The following is a 17,704-nucleotide window of genomic DNA, read 5'->3' as shown; positions in this document are numbered from 1 at the left end:
CATGAGCAGTCAAAGAAGCATAAATCGATCCATTAAATTCGTCACTTGTGCTTCCATGTTGGGTTTGTCCGATATGTTGATGTCAACTAGATCCGAAAGAAGAAATAATACTAAAGAGTCAGAAATACAAAGTACAGAGTCCCAGAAAATCTCAAGGTCTCTATGAGGTTAAGCTATCGATTCAGAGAGCCCGTAATATGGAAGAGCCCTGATGGGTTTTGCATTTTAAGCGCCCTGCATCTGTACACCAAATTCGAAGGGCGCTAGTGACCAGGAAAGACAGCATTTCTTGAACGTTTGCACAATTTAGGAGACTTGAATTTGCGCTAAGAGTGGCAATAAACTAAAGTACCTAACGATAATGCATTGGATATTTCAGAAACACATTGTATCTACTATATACGAGAAACTTAGTGGGTCAACCCCAGTTGAATATCTTTAAGATCGTCTCTTGGACAATTTTGCTGAGCAGCCAGTGGCAGAGCCAGAGCTAGCGGCAGCGGTCGCGACAGGGGCAGAGCTAGGGGCAGAGCTAGGGGCAGAGCCGAAGCGAGAACCAAAGCGAGAACCAAAGCGGGAGCCAGGACCAAAGCGAGAGCCAGATCCAGATGGGACAGAGCTAGGGGCAGAGCCAGAAGCAGGAGTAGAGGCCTTAGCAGGAGCAGCGGTAGAAGCAGGAGTGGCAGCTGAAGGGGGAGCGGCAACAGAAGCAGGAGCAGAAGCAGCGGCCTCAGCAGGGGCAGCAGCAGAAGCAGGAGCAGAGGCCTTAGCAGGAGCAGCGGTAGAAGCAGGGACGGCGGTAGAAGCAGACGCGGAGCCGGAGCTAGAGCCAGAGCCGCTACCACTGGAAATACAAGCGAAAGACATTTTCTTAACATCTGCAGCCTGGGTAGGACCATCCAGCTTCCATGCCATGTTGACATAAGGCCAGCAAATACGACCATCAGCCATGGTGACCATATCGCCAGAAACAAAGACATCTTCAGAAGTAATAGCCTGGCCGACCTTCTTTCCCTTGCTGTCAACAGCTTGGAACTTGGTACCAGCATACTTGCCACTGCATCCCATAGCCTCGTTCTCACAGACAGGGCTGGAGATCTCCTCCCAGGTGACAAGAGCAGTGGAAGCATCAAAAGTGGCGGCGTGAACGTTGGAGCAGTCGTTGGCACCGTCGGTGATCCAGTTGACCTGGCTGTCACCGTCCTTGGCACCAACTTCAGAGGTAGCCTGCTCACCGACAAGAGTCTTCTTATCAGACATGAGAGCAACGGCAACGTTGCGGTTGGTGGTGCGCTGTTCAGCGTGAGTGTAGCCATCACCCATCCATTCGTTGGCAGTGAGGTCGATGGCGCCACGAGAGGTCCAGGAGAAGATGTAAGAGTCAGAACCGACAAAACGAGCAAGAGAGCTGTAAGAACCACTCATTCCACCCATGGGTTCGTTGCTAGCACCGTTGATAACATGCTCGTTGGAGACCTTGACACCATTGTTGCCCATGCCCTGAGTCTCAGTGTTGAGCCAGATGGCACCCTGATCCTCAGCGCAAAGGGAGGCAAAGGGAGGCTCGTCAGCCGCCTCAAAGGCAATGCCGGTGTTATGAGAACAGCCCCAAGAGGAAGAAGCGCCCTGGATCTCCTCAACCTTGCCAGCAGGGGTGATGTAGCGAATAGCATCACCAAAGTGACCAGAGGCGGAACCGCTGTAAGAGGTGACGACGATGTAGGCGGCGTAGTAGCCAGCCTTCTCGGAAAAGACAAGGTCACCATTGATATCGGGAGAGGCAAGAGCATCGCCCGAGAAACCCGATCCACCGAGGAGGGTCCGGAAGGCTTGCTTGCCGTTGGTGTACTTGTACATGACGGGGAGAGGGTCCTTGGCTTCGCCGGAAACGACCTCGTTGGTGAGGATGGCGAAACCATCATTGTGGGCAACGAGACCACCGGCTTCCTTGCCGTCCTTGATGGTTACGGGAGTACCGACAGCGGCGAAGGTCTTGGGATCCACACCCTGAATGTGAACACCGGTGCCGCTAGCGTCAAGGTAGGCCAAGAAAGCAGTCTTGCCATCGGGGGAGACAGCGAAAGGAGTTCGGCGATGGTGAGGGAGGCCAGTCCAGTAAGCTTCCTTGATCGGGTTGAAGGAGCTTCCCAGAGTGAGGGCATCGACATGGCTTTCGAGCGAGGAGGAAGTGAGTTGGGCAGCAGCTAGCGCCAGGCCAGCGGCGAAAATAAGAAGACGCGACATCGTGATGTTGGATTTTGTATAAAACGAGAGGAATCTGTCTAGACAGGAATTGAAAGAGCGTGGAAATGAAAGTAAAGAATGTAATTGGACGAGACGCCAGGTCAGATCACTATGGCCAGCAGTGAAGTTGTAGATATTTCCTATCGTGCTTATCCTAACTTGGGCGGGATCGACTCTTTTAAACACAAAGTGAATCTAATCTGTCCCAGTGGCTCGGCTTGCGGCCAAACATGCCGAAACTGGATGGAGAGCGGTAGAAAAACTCGGAACACGCGGGTTCATGGATATCTCACTACAGAATCCGCGTATTAATAGACATCTTACTTAGTGTCGCTCTGAAACAGGTACTCATTTTAAATCAGACGAGCACTGGGTCGCGTGCTCATATGAGCCGAGTGGGATAAAGAAGACTTCAGATACTTAGTTCAATTGCGAAATACGAACTGAATGAGGGAAAATAGAATTTACCTACTATCTACTATGTATTAAAATGATCGCATTGAATATTTTTAATGGTGGGCAAGCCGCGTTTAACACATATTATTAAGCAGTCAAGATATTTAGATCAGAATGAACTTTTTGCGATCGATAAGCAATAATCTATTTAATCTTGCGTTCGGGGGTTTTTCCCCCAGGGGTTGAAAACGGGTAATAACCGGCGATCATTGGGATAGATCATTGGGGTGAAACTCGAAACATCTTGGACCTTGTTTTGACAGGTCTCGGTTGGAACTGTAATTTTAAGCCTCGTTCTTAAGCCAGTCACAATTGTTAAGTGACCTAGCGCTTGCTGTAGAACTCGTATGGTTTCCGGCGTGTTAATCCCGCCAATCAAAATCCCAGTAGCGTCCCCTTTCAGAAACCGAGTTGTCCGATAGCTTTCATGACTTTGCGACCGAGCGAGACGTACTTATATGCTGCATTGTGAAAACTATCGTCTTTTGTTGCTTGAGCTATCAACAAGTCACTGGCTGACATTATTTCCTTCCTTTCGTTTCAATACGTCCACTCGTTAAGCAAACTATACAATTCACTGTCGTTACTTTCTCTCTACAACTCGACATCATGCGTTTCTCTTCAACTATCAGTCTTGCTACTTTCGCTACCTCTGCCGCAGCCCAGTCCTTCGACTCAGCCAAGTCCGACCTCGATGGCTCTGTCTGGCAGTCCCTTACGTCCATCAACGCCCGTTCTTGGAGCAGCGTGCCTCGAAACCGCCCCACGAAGCGCCAGTCAGGATGGAACCCCCCTTCGAACCTCGCAGGAGCTCTCAAGGAAGTTTGGGACCACGAAGTCAAAACTTACAGCGACGCTCTGGGTTTCAAGAACTACGGCTGGGATCAAGTTATTGCCGGAAAGGGCAAGCTCAATGTCTGTGTCCGATGGGAGTCGAGTGCTTCTGTGAGCGCTGAGCAACGTACCAAGGTTGCTGCCGCCCTACAAGATTCTTACTCCAGCTGGGCGAAGTGGGTGTCTGGATGGGACAACTTTCCTTATGAGGACTTCAAGATCAATGTTGTCGGGTGGGCTGTCAAAGATAAGAGTCTCCTCCAGGGCTCGACCGCCGGTCTCGACATCTACACCGACACCGACGCAGAAGGGATTCCCCAGTGCTCTGAGAAGTGCGGTCGCTTCTTCCATCAGGATGGCGACTACAGTCAATGCCCCGGTGGTGCGGAGCGTCACTACGATAATTCTCTTTGGCTTACCGACGGTATGCAGGGTGGTGCTGGTGGTGACTGGGGTCAACGCATCGGTCGAGAGTACTTCATGGACCTTCTTGGTACCAAGAACATTCATATCCTGCAGCACGAGATCGGTCACACATTTGCCCTGGACGATTTCTATGACTGGACTCCTACCGGCCAGTCCAAGTTCATCATGCTTGCCGGCTCTGCTGCTGAGGTTACTGAGTTTGATGGTTGGATGCTCCGAAACTGGTGGTACGAGCTATCTCGTCAGCGTGGCTGGCAATCTGCTGTCTCTAGCTCGGACTCCAAGGCTGTTGAGTCTACCAAGGACAAGGTCACCCCTGCGCCCGTCAGTACCAAGCCAACCACTACTAAGGTCGCTGCTCCCTTGAAGACAACTACCACGGTCAAGAAGCCTGCAGTTGCGACTACCGTCGTGGAGGAACCTAAGCCAAAGTCCGAATCTAGTGTTACCGCCGCTGCTTATGCTCAGTGTGGTGGTGGAAGTTACACTGGCCCAACCAAGTGTGCTGCTGGCCTGAAGTGTACCAAGCAGAACGAGTGGTATTCACAGTGTCTCTGAATCATGCGTCTTCGTTAATGGATATCAACATGATTCCTCTCTATCAATTTCAAGTTATAGTAATCGGGATTACTGTAACTTCATATGTACATAATTATCTACTGGCTAGTATATCCTCTGGCATTAAATCTACTTATGCGTAAGGCACTGCCTTGACCTAATGCCTTGGACATTGGACATGTTATAAAATATCCCAAACGTACCGTTCAATGCCATGACAGTTGGTTTTCTCATGCTGGAAAAAGGAAGGGGAAAAAAAGAAGAAAAAGAGATCAATGTCAAGATTGGGATTCGAACCCAACAATTTTTCGACACTGCAAGACCTAGCTAACTAGGTGCGATAAGACAATATCTTAAGTGCAGCGCCTTAGACCACCGGCCATCTTGACGAATTGATTAATGATTGTCTAGAAACTTCAGTATAGAAGGCGTGCTTCATTTCCAAATGATCTAGGTGAGACTAAAGTATAACCAATCCTGGCGCCACTAATTTGTCTCGATTGCATTGGCAATCATTTGAGATTGATCATTAAAATTTCCGATATCGAACCATGCTAAAACATTAACAATATACCGGTCAGACCTTTAGATATTTCAAGCTGACATTTTACTGCCACCAATAGACAGAAGCCCGACCGAGATATCCAGTAATAGATTCTCCAAAAGATAAATCATAAGTTCAATTGAGGGATCATGAAATGAAAGATCCGGAGGAAACTCAAGTCGATAAGTAAATTGAGGCAACGGCTAAAAGAAAGAGACCTAGGAAGTAAAAACAGAAGAAGATGTCGAAGACAAAAACAATCGTGGAAAGGAGGGACTGAGAGAAACGAGAGAATTTAAGGCAGACAAAATAAAAAAACAAGCCCAACGGGAAGCAGCCATTGATATCGATAAGGCACAACGACATTATCCTTGCCAGAGCCCTCCCTTGCCAAACTTAGGCATCTGGAATTATCCTTCAAGGAGCGGGAGGTGGCGACTGTAACAATGGCAGATACTGCTGCGTTAATTGTTGCCCTCTTGAAAATCGAAGGAGATCTGATAGCTGCATGCAGTGTGCCTTTGACATGACATTTATCGAGAATCTGCCATTTTAATGTCCCTTTTTCATAAAATTACCAATAAGTTCCTTCATTATCTTTCGAGCAAACCACCAGCAGTTTTCATTCCACAGGCTGTAAGTAGGTTCTCGATCATGGACGAGGGAGATCGTCTCGATAACGGCTTCCAACGTTGCATTCTTGTCGAGGTTTACCTGTAGGATTGTGCGGTCTTTATTGTTGATAAGATGATTTCGCTCTGGGGCCAGTCGTATATGGAGTTCGGCTATTTTCTTCTCTCTGATCCAGCGGCTTTCCTCGAGATCGCCCATTCTTTCAACTCTCATCCATGATAAACCGCCGGCGTGGCCTAAAGAAAATCCCAGAAATGTCTTTGGTTTGCTTTGAACACCCATCAATATATATATTGATGTGCAAGAGCGCTGCTTCTTCCATCCAGACAAGTGTTATGACGCGCCTAGGGGTATTTTAGCGTAGGATATGGTTGATGAGATCAAGACCATTGTGACTAGATATCTCCGCTCCCTCAGCTTCAAGCTATTTCTACAGTAAGGAACCTAATACAGAGTAGTCAGCCATAAACATGTTTCATCCTTTTGAAGACAATAGTACCTGGAATTGCCTTTTGTGTTTTCGGACCCCTCAAAGATGCAGATGCTGATGACGGCATTGCTATGAAGATTTAGCACTCAGAACGGCTGGGAACAGTGCCACATTATGGCCCAGTACTTTGACCGTCTTCTTTAGGTAGTCTTGTTCATTGAAAATTGATCTTTGGGACTCTGGTTCTTTCGTGTCCTCGAAATGAGGCGTATCAAATGTCGGAAGAGGCATCCTAGACTCAGCCAGAAACCTGGTCAGTTTTCATTCTCCCAGGTAAGCTACCTAAGTATGCACAAGCGTGAATCATGCATATTAGGGCGATAAAGCTCAACTTTCAAATCGGCCTTATCGCACTATGGCTTGAAACTACCCTATAATGTGACTAGCTTACATGCTTCAGCCAATCATCCATCATTGTACTTCAATATACCGAAGTGAAAGCCATTGCGACCTAGGACGGCATCTGGATTTGTTTAAAGACCAGGGATTTGTTTAAAGTCCAGCATTCAGCCGCATCATGTCGTCGCTAAGTCTTCATTGGTTGTCAATGGCACTGTCACGTAGGTCTGGCCCAGGTGTTTTGACCTGATCGCCATTACTAGCGAATGTAAAAAGTACAGCCTCAAACGAGCTTGACCTGTCGTCTTTAGCTATTGATGAGTTTATTATATATGAGAAGATCTCAAGCCGGTGTACAGGTGATGCACAAGTCAAAGGAGAAACATATTAATTATAAATAGTGTACAACCTTCTCTTTAAGCTAAATTTTCAAACCATCACCTTATCTCACTCCTCTTGCCCCAGCAATTAACATGGCTGCACCACCATTTACCGCCTATCTGCAGGTCGTGGCCTTAACAACCACTATTATAATTTCCGTATCAATCTCAGCAAGTCAGGGTCTCGCAACAGGAGGAAACTTCCTTGGGTTTTCCTTGGGCGATGGAAATGACCCGGTTTGAAAAGAGGCTATGCGAAATGCAACTACCTCTGCTACTTGGTTTGCCTGGTCTGCTGCGGTGTCATCAACAGCACAGATGATTACACTCTTGTTACAGCTCCTAATGAGCGACCAACAATTTGAGCGCCATCTTGAAAAGGAACACCAAGGTTTCCGACTAAACATCCCAAGACTTGTTGTTGGTATTGGAAGCTGGGTGGCTCTTGGGCTTCAGGAAGCTGCTTTGGGACTTATAGAGGAAGCCATGAAAGCTACTGATAATGGTAGAGGAGCTACGATCCAGGTGAGTAAAGAGATGCACAACTTACAACTATCATGGATATTAGTTAATGAATAACTAGCGGGGCTTACTTGCAGTTGGATTGCCTTGTTTGTTATTCTATATTATTATGAGACTTTTTTGTTGAGATATTAATGCTCGCAAAAGTTCCATTCTTGTCTAACACCATCTTGTTCCTGCTCCTGCATCCAGGTTCTCTCATCCATTAGGTGCAGGCGTAGCTCCTTAGCCTCTTCCAACCCCATAGGCCAATCTACAAGGTTATCCTTCTCGTTTCCGTCGAAAATGTCAGGTAGAGCCTTGTTCGTCTGTAAGTGAACAGGATGCCACCAATGCTTCTGTTGTGGTGGGACGTTCGAAGTGCTTATGATTGGTATAGCTGGATCAACTAAAAACAAGGCAAGAATCTTCCTGTAGCCCGGCTTTGTTTTGTCAATCAACTTGAAAGTTGAGACACGATGCTGCACGAGATTCGGGAAGAAAATGGCCCTGCCGCTCTTGGTATGCACAGAACCAATATCCTGCTGCCGATCTCCATCTTCCTCAATAGCAAATGTTCGGTAAATCGGGTCGTGCTTGTATTGTTCGTAGCTCACGTCTTCCGTCAGATCTCTGGTCGTGGTCCGGAAGCTAAGAGAACAGTCGGTGATGTTGTCGCTGTCATAGTAGTACAGTGCTGTGCTGACAATGTGCTCGTTGAGCTGGCCTTCAGTATGCCATGAACCACCGTCATAGGAAGGATTTTCCGGTGTGAGGTGGATATTTGACAACTTGACAATGACTTGTATCTGTGTCTTGCCGTTGAAGAAACCGTCGTTCTTGACATCGCCGGGTGTAATCTTAACATGACCGGCTGCTTCTGGCTCAGCGTCTGGAACATTGACATGGTGTGTTGTCTTGAACCACGCCTCATCTAGCTTTCGCCGTTGCGATCCCTTGAAGTAGACCAACTCTGGGTCAGATTCATTATGATCCGACCGTTCATCATCGCTTGATTCATCGCCTGAATCAGATATGTCTGATTCTTCGTCAGTGTCTTCCTCAGACCACCGACCTTGATCCTCGTATTCATCACCCCCAGGTTCATAAGGATGTCGAGGTGCCTCATTTTCGCCTAGAGGACGATACCACGGTTTACAACCGCAATCAATATCTTCCGCTGCCTGACAATCAAGTACAGCTTCTTCTGCCTGGAGTCGCTGCACTGCAAAGTCATCCTCCCAGCGATACAGCGTGTCCCAAGCGGGCAAAGATTTCTTGATAAAAGTCTCAATGATGGGATACAAGTGCGCATGTTCCTGAGGGTGAAGGTTATTGATGTAACTCGTGATCTGGACGTCACCTGTTGCAGCGTCCAGTACTACATCACAAGGAAGCCACTGGAATCTATTGGACAGCACAGGGAAACCTTGACCGCAGAAGCCCCCTTTTTTGTAGCGGTAGCAGTCATCATCTGCAGGCGCACGAATGGTAACAAACCTTCCGTCGTTTACAAATGCATCTTGCAAATCAATGATCCGGTCGGAGAAAATTTTAGATCGGCCATAAACCAAAGGCCAGAGAGACGGATGAACGAGATCGAGGACCTGCTCACCACTTCTTGGATGCCAGTCCCTTTGATCGGACCGTACATCTTCCAATACCCTTACTGCCTCTTGAAGAGATTTTGCTAGTTTGTCGGTCATGACAGTATCGGACTTGAGCACAGCCACAGAATAGTCGTATACAGGAATAAGACCTGTTTTTTCGTATAAATCCGCTTTGACTCGTAATTCTGTAATACACTTATCACCCTCATCAGTACCGTAAGACAGTAAAGTGTTTTTATAACTCACAGCATCGGCCATAGCTGGGGTAAAGTCGCCATATCTGAGGTACGATTTCCAGTTCATCTCCAAAGCTTCCTTTTTCCACTTTGTTACGATGTCTTCGTCGTTGATCTTCTGCCACCATCGCGGCTTATCAGTCAACTCATCCATGAGCTTTAGCATGCAGCATTCGCGAATGAGTAGGACAGGAGCTTCCCAACCGTCACCAAAGTTGTCATTGAGAAACAGCAAGGGGAACCGGTCTTCCTCATCTGGCATATAACCCAGAGGTAAACCAAAGCCTGGTTTCTGGACTACCAGATCATCTTCCTATAGGGACAAAGAATCAGCAACAACAAGTCAACAAAGGGCGACAGGTTATTTACCGTATATGATTGCTCCAAGGTTTTGGTCGATTGACCGCAGTGCGCAAATCTGGCTTGCTTGATAAGCAAAGCCAGAGTCTGCAGAGAAAAGACATTGAGATCAAGATCGTTCTCTTTCGTAATCCACTGCTTCGCTTCCAAGGGGGTTGGATCCTCAGTCCCGACCCATTGCCCGAAGGCCTTCCACTGCTCTTCCGTAAGGCCTCTGACAACACTGTCGTCCCACAGGAGCTTTTCCTCGGCAGTTGTTAAAGCTGGGCCCTGGGGATAAGGGGCCATTTTTTCTGTCAAAGTGAAAAGAGTGATATGTAATAATGGGAAACTGAAGACCATCATGTTGGTGTCTGCGGTTTATATGTCCTCGAAAATTCACGGTCTAGTTTTAACTGCAGGGGTTTACTGTTTAGTGGGCATTGGAACCTGTGTTTGGGCCCGAAAACTTATTGAACCAATTGACAGTCAGGGCTTCCAATTGGTGCCTGAGCACTAATGTATAGTGAACCTTAAACGACAGATAGTCCTCAGGGTGTTAGAAAAATTGACCGCTGGAAGCATAAGAGACGAAATTAGTAGGTCACTTTATGCCCGTTAGACTATGGTTCTTAGACTAGTTATTTTTATACCCTAAGAATTAGGAGGCTATTTTTTCTGCTATCCAGTAGATAGTTGGAGCATTTGAATACTAAAATGGTAGAACGGTAAATTTATGGAGGGGTTTCACGATGTCTCAAGTCCGAATACAGCTTTGGGTTATTGTAGTTACATGTTAAAAAGCGGTAATTTGATGTTTTCTCAGCTAATTAAAGCTAGCAGTTGTCGACCTGTATTAAAGGAAAAAGATGCTCTCAACGGCTATTAATACCCGAAGCCCAGACCCATCACTGGTTTATCCAACTGCGGGAGCCTCTCTCCTTGTAGATCGTGCATCACAACCTTCCTCCAGTCTAAGAAGAAGCCTTGACGCGGCAGAGGATCCAACCAAGAGGAACTGAGTTTGTGCTTATTTTTGCGTCTTTCTTGGCCGTAAACTCCGCACTGCCAGGAAGAGTGCCATACTGGTCCTTGTACATTTGACAAACAATCTGGTCATTCTTTGGGGCCTTGACACCCTTGACAGTCGAGAAAGCGTTGACAATCTCGAGTTCGGTGACCTGGACGCCGTCCTGATGGGTGAGGACGCCAAGTGGGACGTTCTGGGGAAGAGTGCTCTTTTCGCCACTAATGGGTGCGTTGACCGTCATAATTGCAACACCAACGTAAGGCTTCTCCTTTGGGGGAGCAGCAATGACGGCTGAGGAGAATGCAGCGATGCTGGCGAGAACAGTAGGAAAGTGCATGATTATGGTATTGTGAGGTTGATGTTGTATAGGCTTGATTGAGTTGAAATGATGTTGATAGTTAAGTAACGCTTTTGTTTGGTTGTAAAGCTGTCTTTATATACCTGATGGCCACCTCGGAGGCGGAGTTTCCATCAAGCCTCTGTCGGATCATTGATCCTCTTGGACCTTTTGCACTCGACGTGTGGTGCCATATTTCTAAAATCTCACGATGCAGATTCGACAGGGGAACTCCACAATAAACACATATGTCTCACTGTCCGGGCGTAATGAGTCCCCTGTCTTGAGGAAACAAAGCACAATAAGCTAAGAGTGCGTGAAAATAAATGGCTCAAATGCAAGCTGAAGATAGAACAAGGTGACTGGATTGTTTTGGCATTTGGCCAAGCAAGGTTAGCACTGCCCGTCCAGATCAACGAAGGATGAGTTGAAGGAGGCTTAGACCACATTAGCCACATGATCTGACATGACCTCGACGGCGACTACTGCATTGAGCGGTAAAGACTCAGCGTACCTCGTATTAAATAACGTCAAAGCACAATTGTTGTATGCAGTTCGCTTAAGCCGGAAAAGGGAGTTACAAATAATCCCGAGACATCCAATGATTGTGACGGCTGTGCAAACAGTAATACCGAGTCGTAGATAGAAGAGTATTCTTAATTGGATTTCTGGAGCAATCTTGAAAGGATTTGAACTATAGATAGATATCACACCATACAGTAATACGAGTTCTTAACGTAATGGACATTTACTTTCAGCTTTCTCAATTGTGGAATTGCTCGGATGTTACATAAGGGTAATTAATATTCCTATCCACATTCTAGAGGACAAAATTGTGATTTCATCTCAGTAAGATGGAGTTGTCCAAAACCTATACACAAGCGCCTTGCTCCATATTCCAAATACCTACAAAGTTTATCCAGCATATCTCCATCCTTTGGGCTCTCCAGCAGCATTTTCTGCGGCTTCCAATTCCTTGTTCATCTTCTGAATATACCATTTCGTAATCAGGACGAAAACAACGACGAGACCACAGCCCGCGATAATCGCGCCTCCTGCAGTCTGATAGTATGGCTCCTGGTTTCGTAGAAAAAAGTAAGGTGTGAACCAATGAGACACAGAGGAAACACAGTTAGCATAGGCAATCAGGGCAGCACGCTTGGTTCGGGGCCGAGGCACAACAGTAGTTTCCCAAGAGATTTGAAGCTTGTGTCGCAGTCAGTAATAACTTCATGAAATGAAAAAATGGGACAACTTACGTTCAGACCAACAAACGGACCGATGACTAGAAGGATCATGGAGAAATATCGAGCTCCAACATTATCTTGCGTAATCATGATGCAACAGCCGATCAACGTGAACAGAATGGGAACTATGATGTGATAACCATGCTCTAGACGGCGTCCGGACGACCAACTAATAACCAAGGTAACGAGAAAGGCAATGATCGGTGGAGGAGCCTGAATGAGGTAGGTTGTAGTACCCGAGAAGCCAAGAGTAGCAACGATCTTTAATTCCTATTAGCAATGAAGAAAAGATGGAGACATCAACTTACAGAAGGGAAGAAGTCCTTGTAGGATTGTGCGATAATCAAGCAGAAGTGAATAGCTGCGAAGAGGTGTGAAAATGGATCTTTCATACACTGCATACCAAGTTAGTAGTTGTGGCCTGTGACTCGTGAGTCGGACTTACCATCCAGAAGCCGCCCCAGTAGTCACCAGCATCATCTTCGGACAGACCACCAGCAGAAACAGCTTGACGGTATTGAGCCATTTCAGCCTCTTCCTCCGTAATGAAGTAAGTTCCGGTGTTGTCGGGGAAGTTGGGTATGTAACGGAAGCTGACGATGGCAACGAAAATGCTCACAGCACCTTCGATGAGGAGAAACCACTTCCACGCTCGGATGTTGGCGACGCCCTCCATGTTGGTCAAGATTCCAGCTGCGAGTAGGCCAGATATCGCCTGAGAGATTGTGTTTCCGGCGTGCCAGATACCCATCCTCAAAGGTGACTCATGCTTTGTGTACCAGGACGAGGTCATCAAAGACACGGCTGGAACAAAGGGCCCCTCAACGAGTCCGATAACGAAACGACACAAGCAGAAGCCCCAGCCTGCAGTAACAGCAGGCATACAGATAGTGACGACAGACCATGCCATCATACAAGACGGAAGAAGAATACGGGGGCTTCCTTTTGCGATAATAACGTTGGCAGGGATCTGAGAGATGATGTATCCGACGTAGAATAGAGATATACCCAGGGACCACATAGTGTCAGTCATGTGTAGATCTTCTTGCATGCCGGCGAGACGAGCGTTGGAGACATTGATTCGGTCGAGGTAGCTTTTCTATGGTCAGTATACTTATTATGCTACAGGTAGGAACACATGTAACTCACTTCATCATAAGCATGGCTGTGACCATTGCGAGAAACTTCCAGTCAAGTTTGCGTACGAGTGACTTCTCAATGACAGCTCGTTCTTCTGGGGTCTTGTCCCTGATGAGCTCGTATCGCTCGAGAACCTCGTCGCGCTCGGGAGCATTCTCATCGTACTCCACATTTCGTTTGGCATCCAAGGAGCCAGGCTTTGAATTGGCAGGGCTCGTCATCTTCAATAATTAAATATGCAGGTGGACGATCTTGTCAATAGATCAAAGGTTGAGATGAAGCCTGCCGATAATCGTGAACATTGTGGATGGAGCATCGGACTTTATACAGCTCAATTACTTCAATTTTTAAGAGTGCCAAGGTAATTGCTCCTGATGCAGCTTACCCACGAGTCACTCACTGATCCGAAATCATCTCGGCTTCCAAGTCTGGATCCTCCCCGCATCCCCGCGTTTACAAGAAAATCTAGAGTTAGAGTATGTCTTAGATTGCGGGGGTTGGGTTTTCGGATGTAGCTCATCGGACAAGATCCGCCAATCAATTCAGCTTTTCACATTCTAACGGCGTGGGGCCGGAATAAGGTGTATGTTGGGGTTACCGCCGTAGTATTGGTGTTGGAACAGGCCATCTGTTCAGCAAGGAAGAGGGTCAAAGTAAATGGCTGATCAATCCATACGGCTCAAAGAAGCATAGTTTTGAACCAAAGACCGAAGGTGGCTGGGGATCTCCGGCGGCATGAACTCCAGATATTCCTGGTCACTTGTTAAGTAAACTTTAAGTCTGGGCCCCTGACTCGCGCGTATACGTACCTGAACACTAGCTGGGCCTTCCATAATCTTGGTTGACAATGACAACAGGAACTGCTGGAATACGCCAATGGCAACGAACCTTGTCGAGCACTGCGTAAGTAGGACAGACGCTTTGTTGACGACTTCAAATCTCTGCGCCAACCCTTTCTGATTCAGGTGGGGTGCCTGCTGCACGAGACATACATAAAAAACTGCAGCTGCCAAGATGTTGTAGGCATCCAAGAATGATACCGCTACCGTGCTATTCGTTGACTTGCTATAGAGTCTTTCGATCAAACTCTTGCAAGAATCGATAGCGTCGGTCTTGATATCTGGAGAATCTCCGATAGCGAACAAAGAATTGGTTACGGTGCTGGATGGAGGGTTAACTATTAGAACCATTACCCGACAAGCCAACTGATCCAAAGACTCAAGTGAATAGCCACGTGGGAAGGCAGTCTCATTTATTGGCGGTGGAAACTCTCGCCAGAAACAAAGATTACTGTATGAGAAGACCGAGCTGGGCTCATGCCTTCCACAGATATCTGATATGAGCTGAGCGTGAATTACAAGGTGTCGACTATGAGCAAGCTTGTTTCTCACTGCTGCAGATAAGTCTGATTCATTATCGTTTGGGAGTTCAGGTATCTGCACAATTATTGTCAGTGAGACGTTCCTAACATGAGAGCTTATCATTTACAGAGACTGAGATGTCTTCATCTGTAATGCCAAAAGGTCTACCCATGGAAGATGCTAGAGAGCGATCAAGCAGGTAGACTGTCCAGAAGATCCAATCACTTCTATAGGCAGTATCAGGCCCAAGACGGTTCTGCGGAATAGAAGTTTTATGCAAACCAGCAGCTAGGCAGTTTGTCCATATAAATCCCATCAGATGCCAGGTAGAACCTCCGGAGGGACTGAACATAGAGAATACAGCCAGAAGTAGCATACAATGTAAAGTATCAAATGGCTCTTGGGAATGCAGAATGGACGGCAATAGTTTGATAGCTGCACTGTGGAGATTCGTTGCCAAACCTGTTAGGCGGCTTGTCTCTGGCGACATGCTGATCCCAATCGAAACGGCTAGGTAGATGTTGAAGAGATAGAGGGAAGGCTTATCTCTGCCATCGTAGGAGTCAACGGCTACGTCATATTGTTCCATCAAACGACTCTCGTCAATGTGCGGAAGCCATACACTCCAGTCGATAAAACGTTGTATATGACTCAACGTCAAATCACGTGTTAGTAGAATGGACCGATCGTCAGACAAAGAAAGATGGTGGGAAGACACGGCTGAGGCTTTGAAAGGGTTTTGGCCATCTACAGCGAGGGCTGCTGAGATAGACTCAATTATCGAGAGTTTATGGGGCTCGTTGCCTGTGTTAGCACGGGATTCAGCCATAGCCTTGTTTGACAATAAGCCAATGGCACTCATTGTGTCCTCGACAGTTGACTGGTCGTCGCAATTTAATAGAGCATCGCTGGCCGGTACATGACGCTCAGTGGAACGACGTCTTTTTCCATTGATGGGAAGTGTAGCATCTGAATGGTAAGAGCGTCGAGCCTGAACATGTGATATCTCAGCTTCCTTGACTTTTTGCTCAAGTTCAGCGATGCGACGTCTTAGAGACTCGACATAACTATTCTCCGTGTTAGCCTTGTCAATCAGAGGTTCTAAGAAGATAGCCTAAAAGCTTAGAGTATAACCATAAGTGATCTAAAGTTCTAATGCAAATAGCATAAATTGACGTGGTAATTTTGTCTCTTATGTTTCTAGCGGCCAACCTCTCATACAGTGAGGAGTGTTTGTGGTTGATTGATGTCAACATTAACTTACCCGTTGACTCTAGCAGGGGTAAGACCAGTATCTTCAACGTCAAAGTCGAATTGTTGAGAGCGAGAGATGCACTCCACTCCCAGAGTAGCGCATGATGTGCAGGCTGGACTTATCCTATCGCACTTCTGTTTCCTCTTGAAGCATCGCTGGCAAGCGACCCTATTCTTGGTTTGTGAGGTACTGGGGCTGTCACTGGCTTGTGCAAGGTTGGATTCTGAGACTCCCGAATGTTCTCGCCAATCAGTTGTCATGTTGAGCTTTGTTAGGGGCGTGATGAAAACGGATCTATTCCGAGGGGAAATCTGGGGATGATGCAGCTTTATCGGAGATAATCCTGAATGATCACGTGGGTAGTCAAAAGAGGTTAGGCACTGCGGAGTAAACACGAGGTTGGGATGGAGAAATTATCAATTTGTCTCATACCAACTCTATCTAACTAATTCGCTTGATCAACCCAAAACCTTTTCCTATACTGTCACCGCAACACCATTGGTAGTTCCATTTGTGAATCCATTTGTAGCAGTCTTGGTTATACCATTTCCATTCGTGACCTTGGTAGACGCACCACTTGTTTGTGCGGCCTTGACAGACTCGTTCAAAGCTGCCATCTCAGTCGCTCTCTTGGTGGCAGCCCCCATGAGCAAAGGCCCATCTGTGGCAGCCATCACCCATCTTGCGCCCATCTTGCAAAACTTTTCAACAAGATCAAGTCGGGCGTGAAGACCCCCAACACCAGCCCACTTCCCGTGCTTCCTGCAGGCCGCAATAGTACGCTCGTAAGCCTCAGTCAGGCGAGGGTTCTCGTAATCTCCAGGGATACCCATCTCGGCAGTCAAGTCGTTTGTGCCGATAAGCAGGGAGTCAACGCCGGGGAGTGCAGCGATCTCGTCTACTAGCTCCAGAGCCTCAAGGGTCTCGATCATGGGGATGACTAGGGTGGCTTCGTTGGTGACGGGGTTGGAGAGCTTTGCGGGGATGGAACGAAATTGATGTTGGGGCAGGCCATTCGTGCTAGACCGAAAGCCAATGGGTTGGAACTTGGCAGCATTGACAACATCCTGAGCGTCCTGGACGGAGCGGATATGGGGTACCACAACGCCCAGTGCACCACCGTCGAGTACCCTTGAGACAAAGAAGGGATCCTTGCTAGGTACTCGAACAATGGGGGAGATGCCGCAGTATAGTGCCGCAACACATAATTGGCTCGTTGATTCAAGATCCAACGATGAATGCTCGCACTCAATGAAGAGGCCATCAAAAGAACTGTTGTTTATTCATGTATCACTAACATTTTCTGATAGGGAGTGTCTACTTACGCTGTCTTGGCCATGCCCACGATTTCTATGCTCTTGCACAACTTGATAGTCATGGTGTACGCAACCTCATCTCTGAGCATTTTCTCGCGCATGGAATGGGGAATAGGTGCGACAGACATTGTGAATAATGATTGTGCTCAGCAGATAGAAAGTAGGGTATGATTCAAATGGAGGGGGGTGTATCTGAAAACAGCTAACTATGATTGATGATCTGGTAATTATGATGATGAAGGTAACTTAAATAGCTTGTTTCTTTCTGGGGAATGATTGATGATTGGCAGTACAGATAATGTCGAATGTAAACATGGCCAAGGTGATATTGTCCGGTATTAATACCTAGTTTTAAAACAAACTCGATGAGAGAGATATACTACCATAACCCATTATTAAACATCAGTTTGTCCACTCGCTCCATTCCC

General features: G+C 47.0%; 7 protein-coding genes and 1 non-coding gene across 8 annotated transcripts; 1 reads left to right on the top strand and 7 right to left on the bottom strand.

Moving 5' to 3' along the window:
* Positions 1–366: 366 nt before the first annotated feature.
* EDB82DRAFT_494236 (uncharacterized protein) lies at positions 367–2,582 on the bottom strand. The gene has a single exon (XM_025732729.2). It carries the CDS (start codon positions 2,242–2,244, stop codon positions 439–441), a length of 1,806 nt encoding a protein of 601 aa, XP_025583706.1. The 5' UTR covers positions 2,245–2,582; the 3' UTR covers positions 367–438.
* Positions 2,583–3,170: 588 nt separating this feature from the next.
* EDB82DRAFT_494234 (uncharacterized protein) lies at positions 3,171–4,657 on the top strand. The gene has a single exon (XM_025732728.2). It carries the CDS (start codon positions 3,310–3,312, stop codon positions 4,516–4,518), a length of 1,209 nt encoding a protein of 402 aa, XP_025583705.1. The 5' UTR covers positions 3,171–3,309; the 3' UTR covers positions 4,519–4,657.
* A 137-nt stretch (positions 4,658–4,794) lies between these two features.
* On the bottom strand, positions 4,795–4,907 carry EDB82DRAFT_t74. Its single transcript has one exon. It is a non-coding gene; the product is annotated as a tRNA-Leu (tRNA).
* A 2,605-nt stretch (positions 4,908–7,512) lies between these two features.
* EDB82DRAFT_553387 (uncharacterized protein) lies at positions 7,513–9,899 on the bottom strand (the record flags this gene model as incomplete). The annotated part of the gene is made up of 2 exons (XM_025732727.2): positions 7,513–9,564; positions 9,621–9,899. The coding sequence occupies 2 exons, from the start codon at positions 9,897–9,899 to the stop codon at positions 7,558–7,560; spliced, it is 2,286 nt and encodes a 761-aa protein (XP_025583704.1). The 3' UTR covers positions 7,513–7,557.
* Positions 9,900–10,352: 453 nt separating this feature from the next.
* EDB82DRAFT_494232 (uncharacterized protein) lies at positions 10,353–11,446 on the bottom strand. Its single transcript, XM_025732726.2, has one exon. It carries the CDS (start codon positions 10,955–10,957, stop codon positions 10,565–10,567), a length of 393 nt encoding a protein of 130 aa, XP_025583703.1. The 5' UTR covers positions 10,958–11,446; the 3' UTR covers positions 10,353–10,564.
* A 426-nt stretch (positions 11,447–11,872) lies between these two features.
* On the bottom strand, positions 11,873–13,565 carry EDB82DRAFT_427443 (major facilitator superfamily domain-containing protein; the record flags this gene model as incomplete). The annotated part of the gene is made up of 5 exons (XM_025732725.1): positions 11,873–12,163; positions 12,217–12,465; positions 12,513–12,599; positions 12,650–13,298; positions 13,354–13,565. The coding sequence occupies 5 exons, from the start codon at positions 13,563–13,565 to the stop codon at positions 11,873–11,875; spliced, it is 1,488 nt and encodes a 495-aa protein (XP_025583702.1).
* Positions 13,566–13,787: 222 nt separating this feature from the next.
* On the bottom strand, positions 13,788–16,237 carry EDB82DRAFT_120199 (fungal-specific transcription factor domain-containing protein). Its single transcript, XM_065607011.1, has 4 exons — positions 15,840–16,237; positions 14,833–15,772; positions 14,154–14,780; positions 13,788–14,096 (listed from the first exon to the last, which is right to left on the bottom strand). Exons 1-4 carry the CDS (start codon positions 15,959–15,961, stop codon positions 14,010–14,012), a joined length of 1,776 nt encoding a protein of 591 aa, XP_065464395.1. The 5' UTR covers positions 15,962–16,237; the 3' UTR covers positions 13,788–14,009.
* Positions 16,238–16,384: 147 nt separating this feature from the next.
* On the bottom strand, positions 16,385–17,643 carry EDB82DRAFT_494225 (Pyruvate/Phosphoenolpyruvate kinase-like domain-containing protein). The gene is made up of 2 exons (XM_025732723.2): positions 17,286–17,643; positions 16,385–17,232 (listed from the first exon to the last, which is right to left on the bottom strand). Exons 1-2 carry the CDS (start codon positions 17,402–17,404, stop codon positions 16,437–16,439), a joined length of 915 nt encoding a protein of 304 aa, XP_025583700.1. The 5' UTR covers positions 17,405–17,643; the 3' UTR covers positions 16,385–16,436.
* Between the last annotated feature and the right edge of the window lie 61 nt (positions 17,644–17,704).

Source organism: Fusarium venenatum, assembly GCF_020744135.1.
Source record: "Fusarium venenatum strain MPI-CAGE-CH-0201 chromosome Unknown EDB82scaffold_2, whole genome shotgun sequence".
Taxonomy (NCBI): Eukaryota; Fungi; Ascomycota; class Sordariomycetes; order Hypocreales; family Nectriaceae; genus Fusarium; species Fusarium venenatum.
This window is presented reverse-complemented; position numbering and strand designations above follow the sequence as displayed.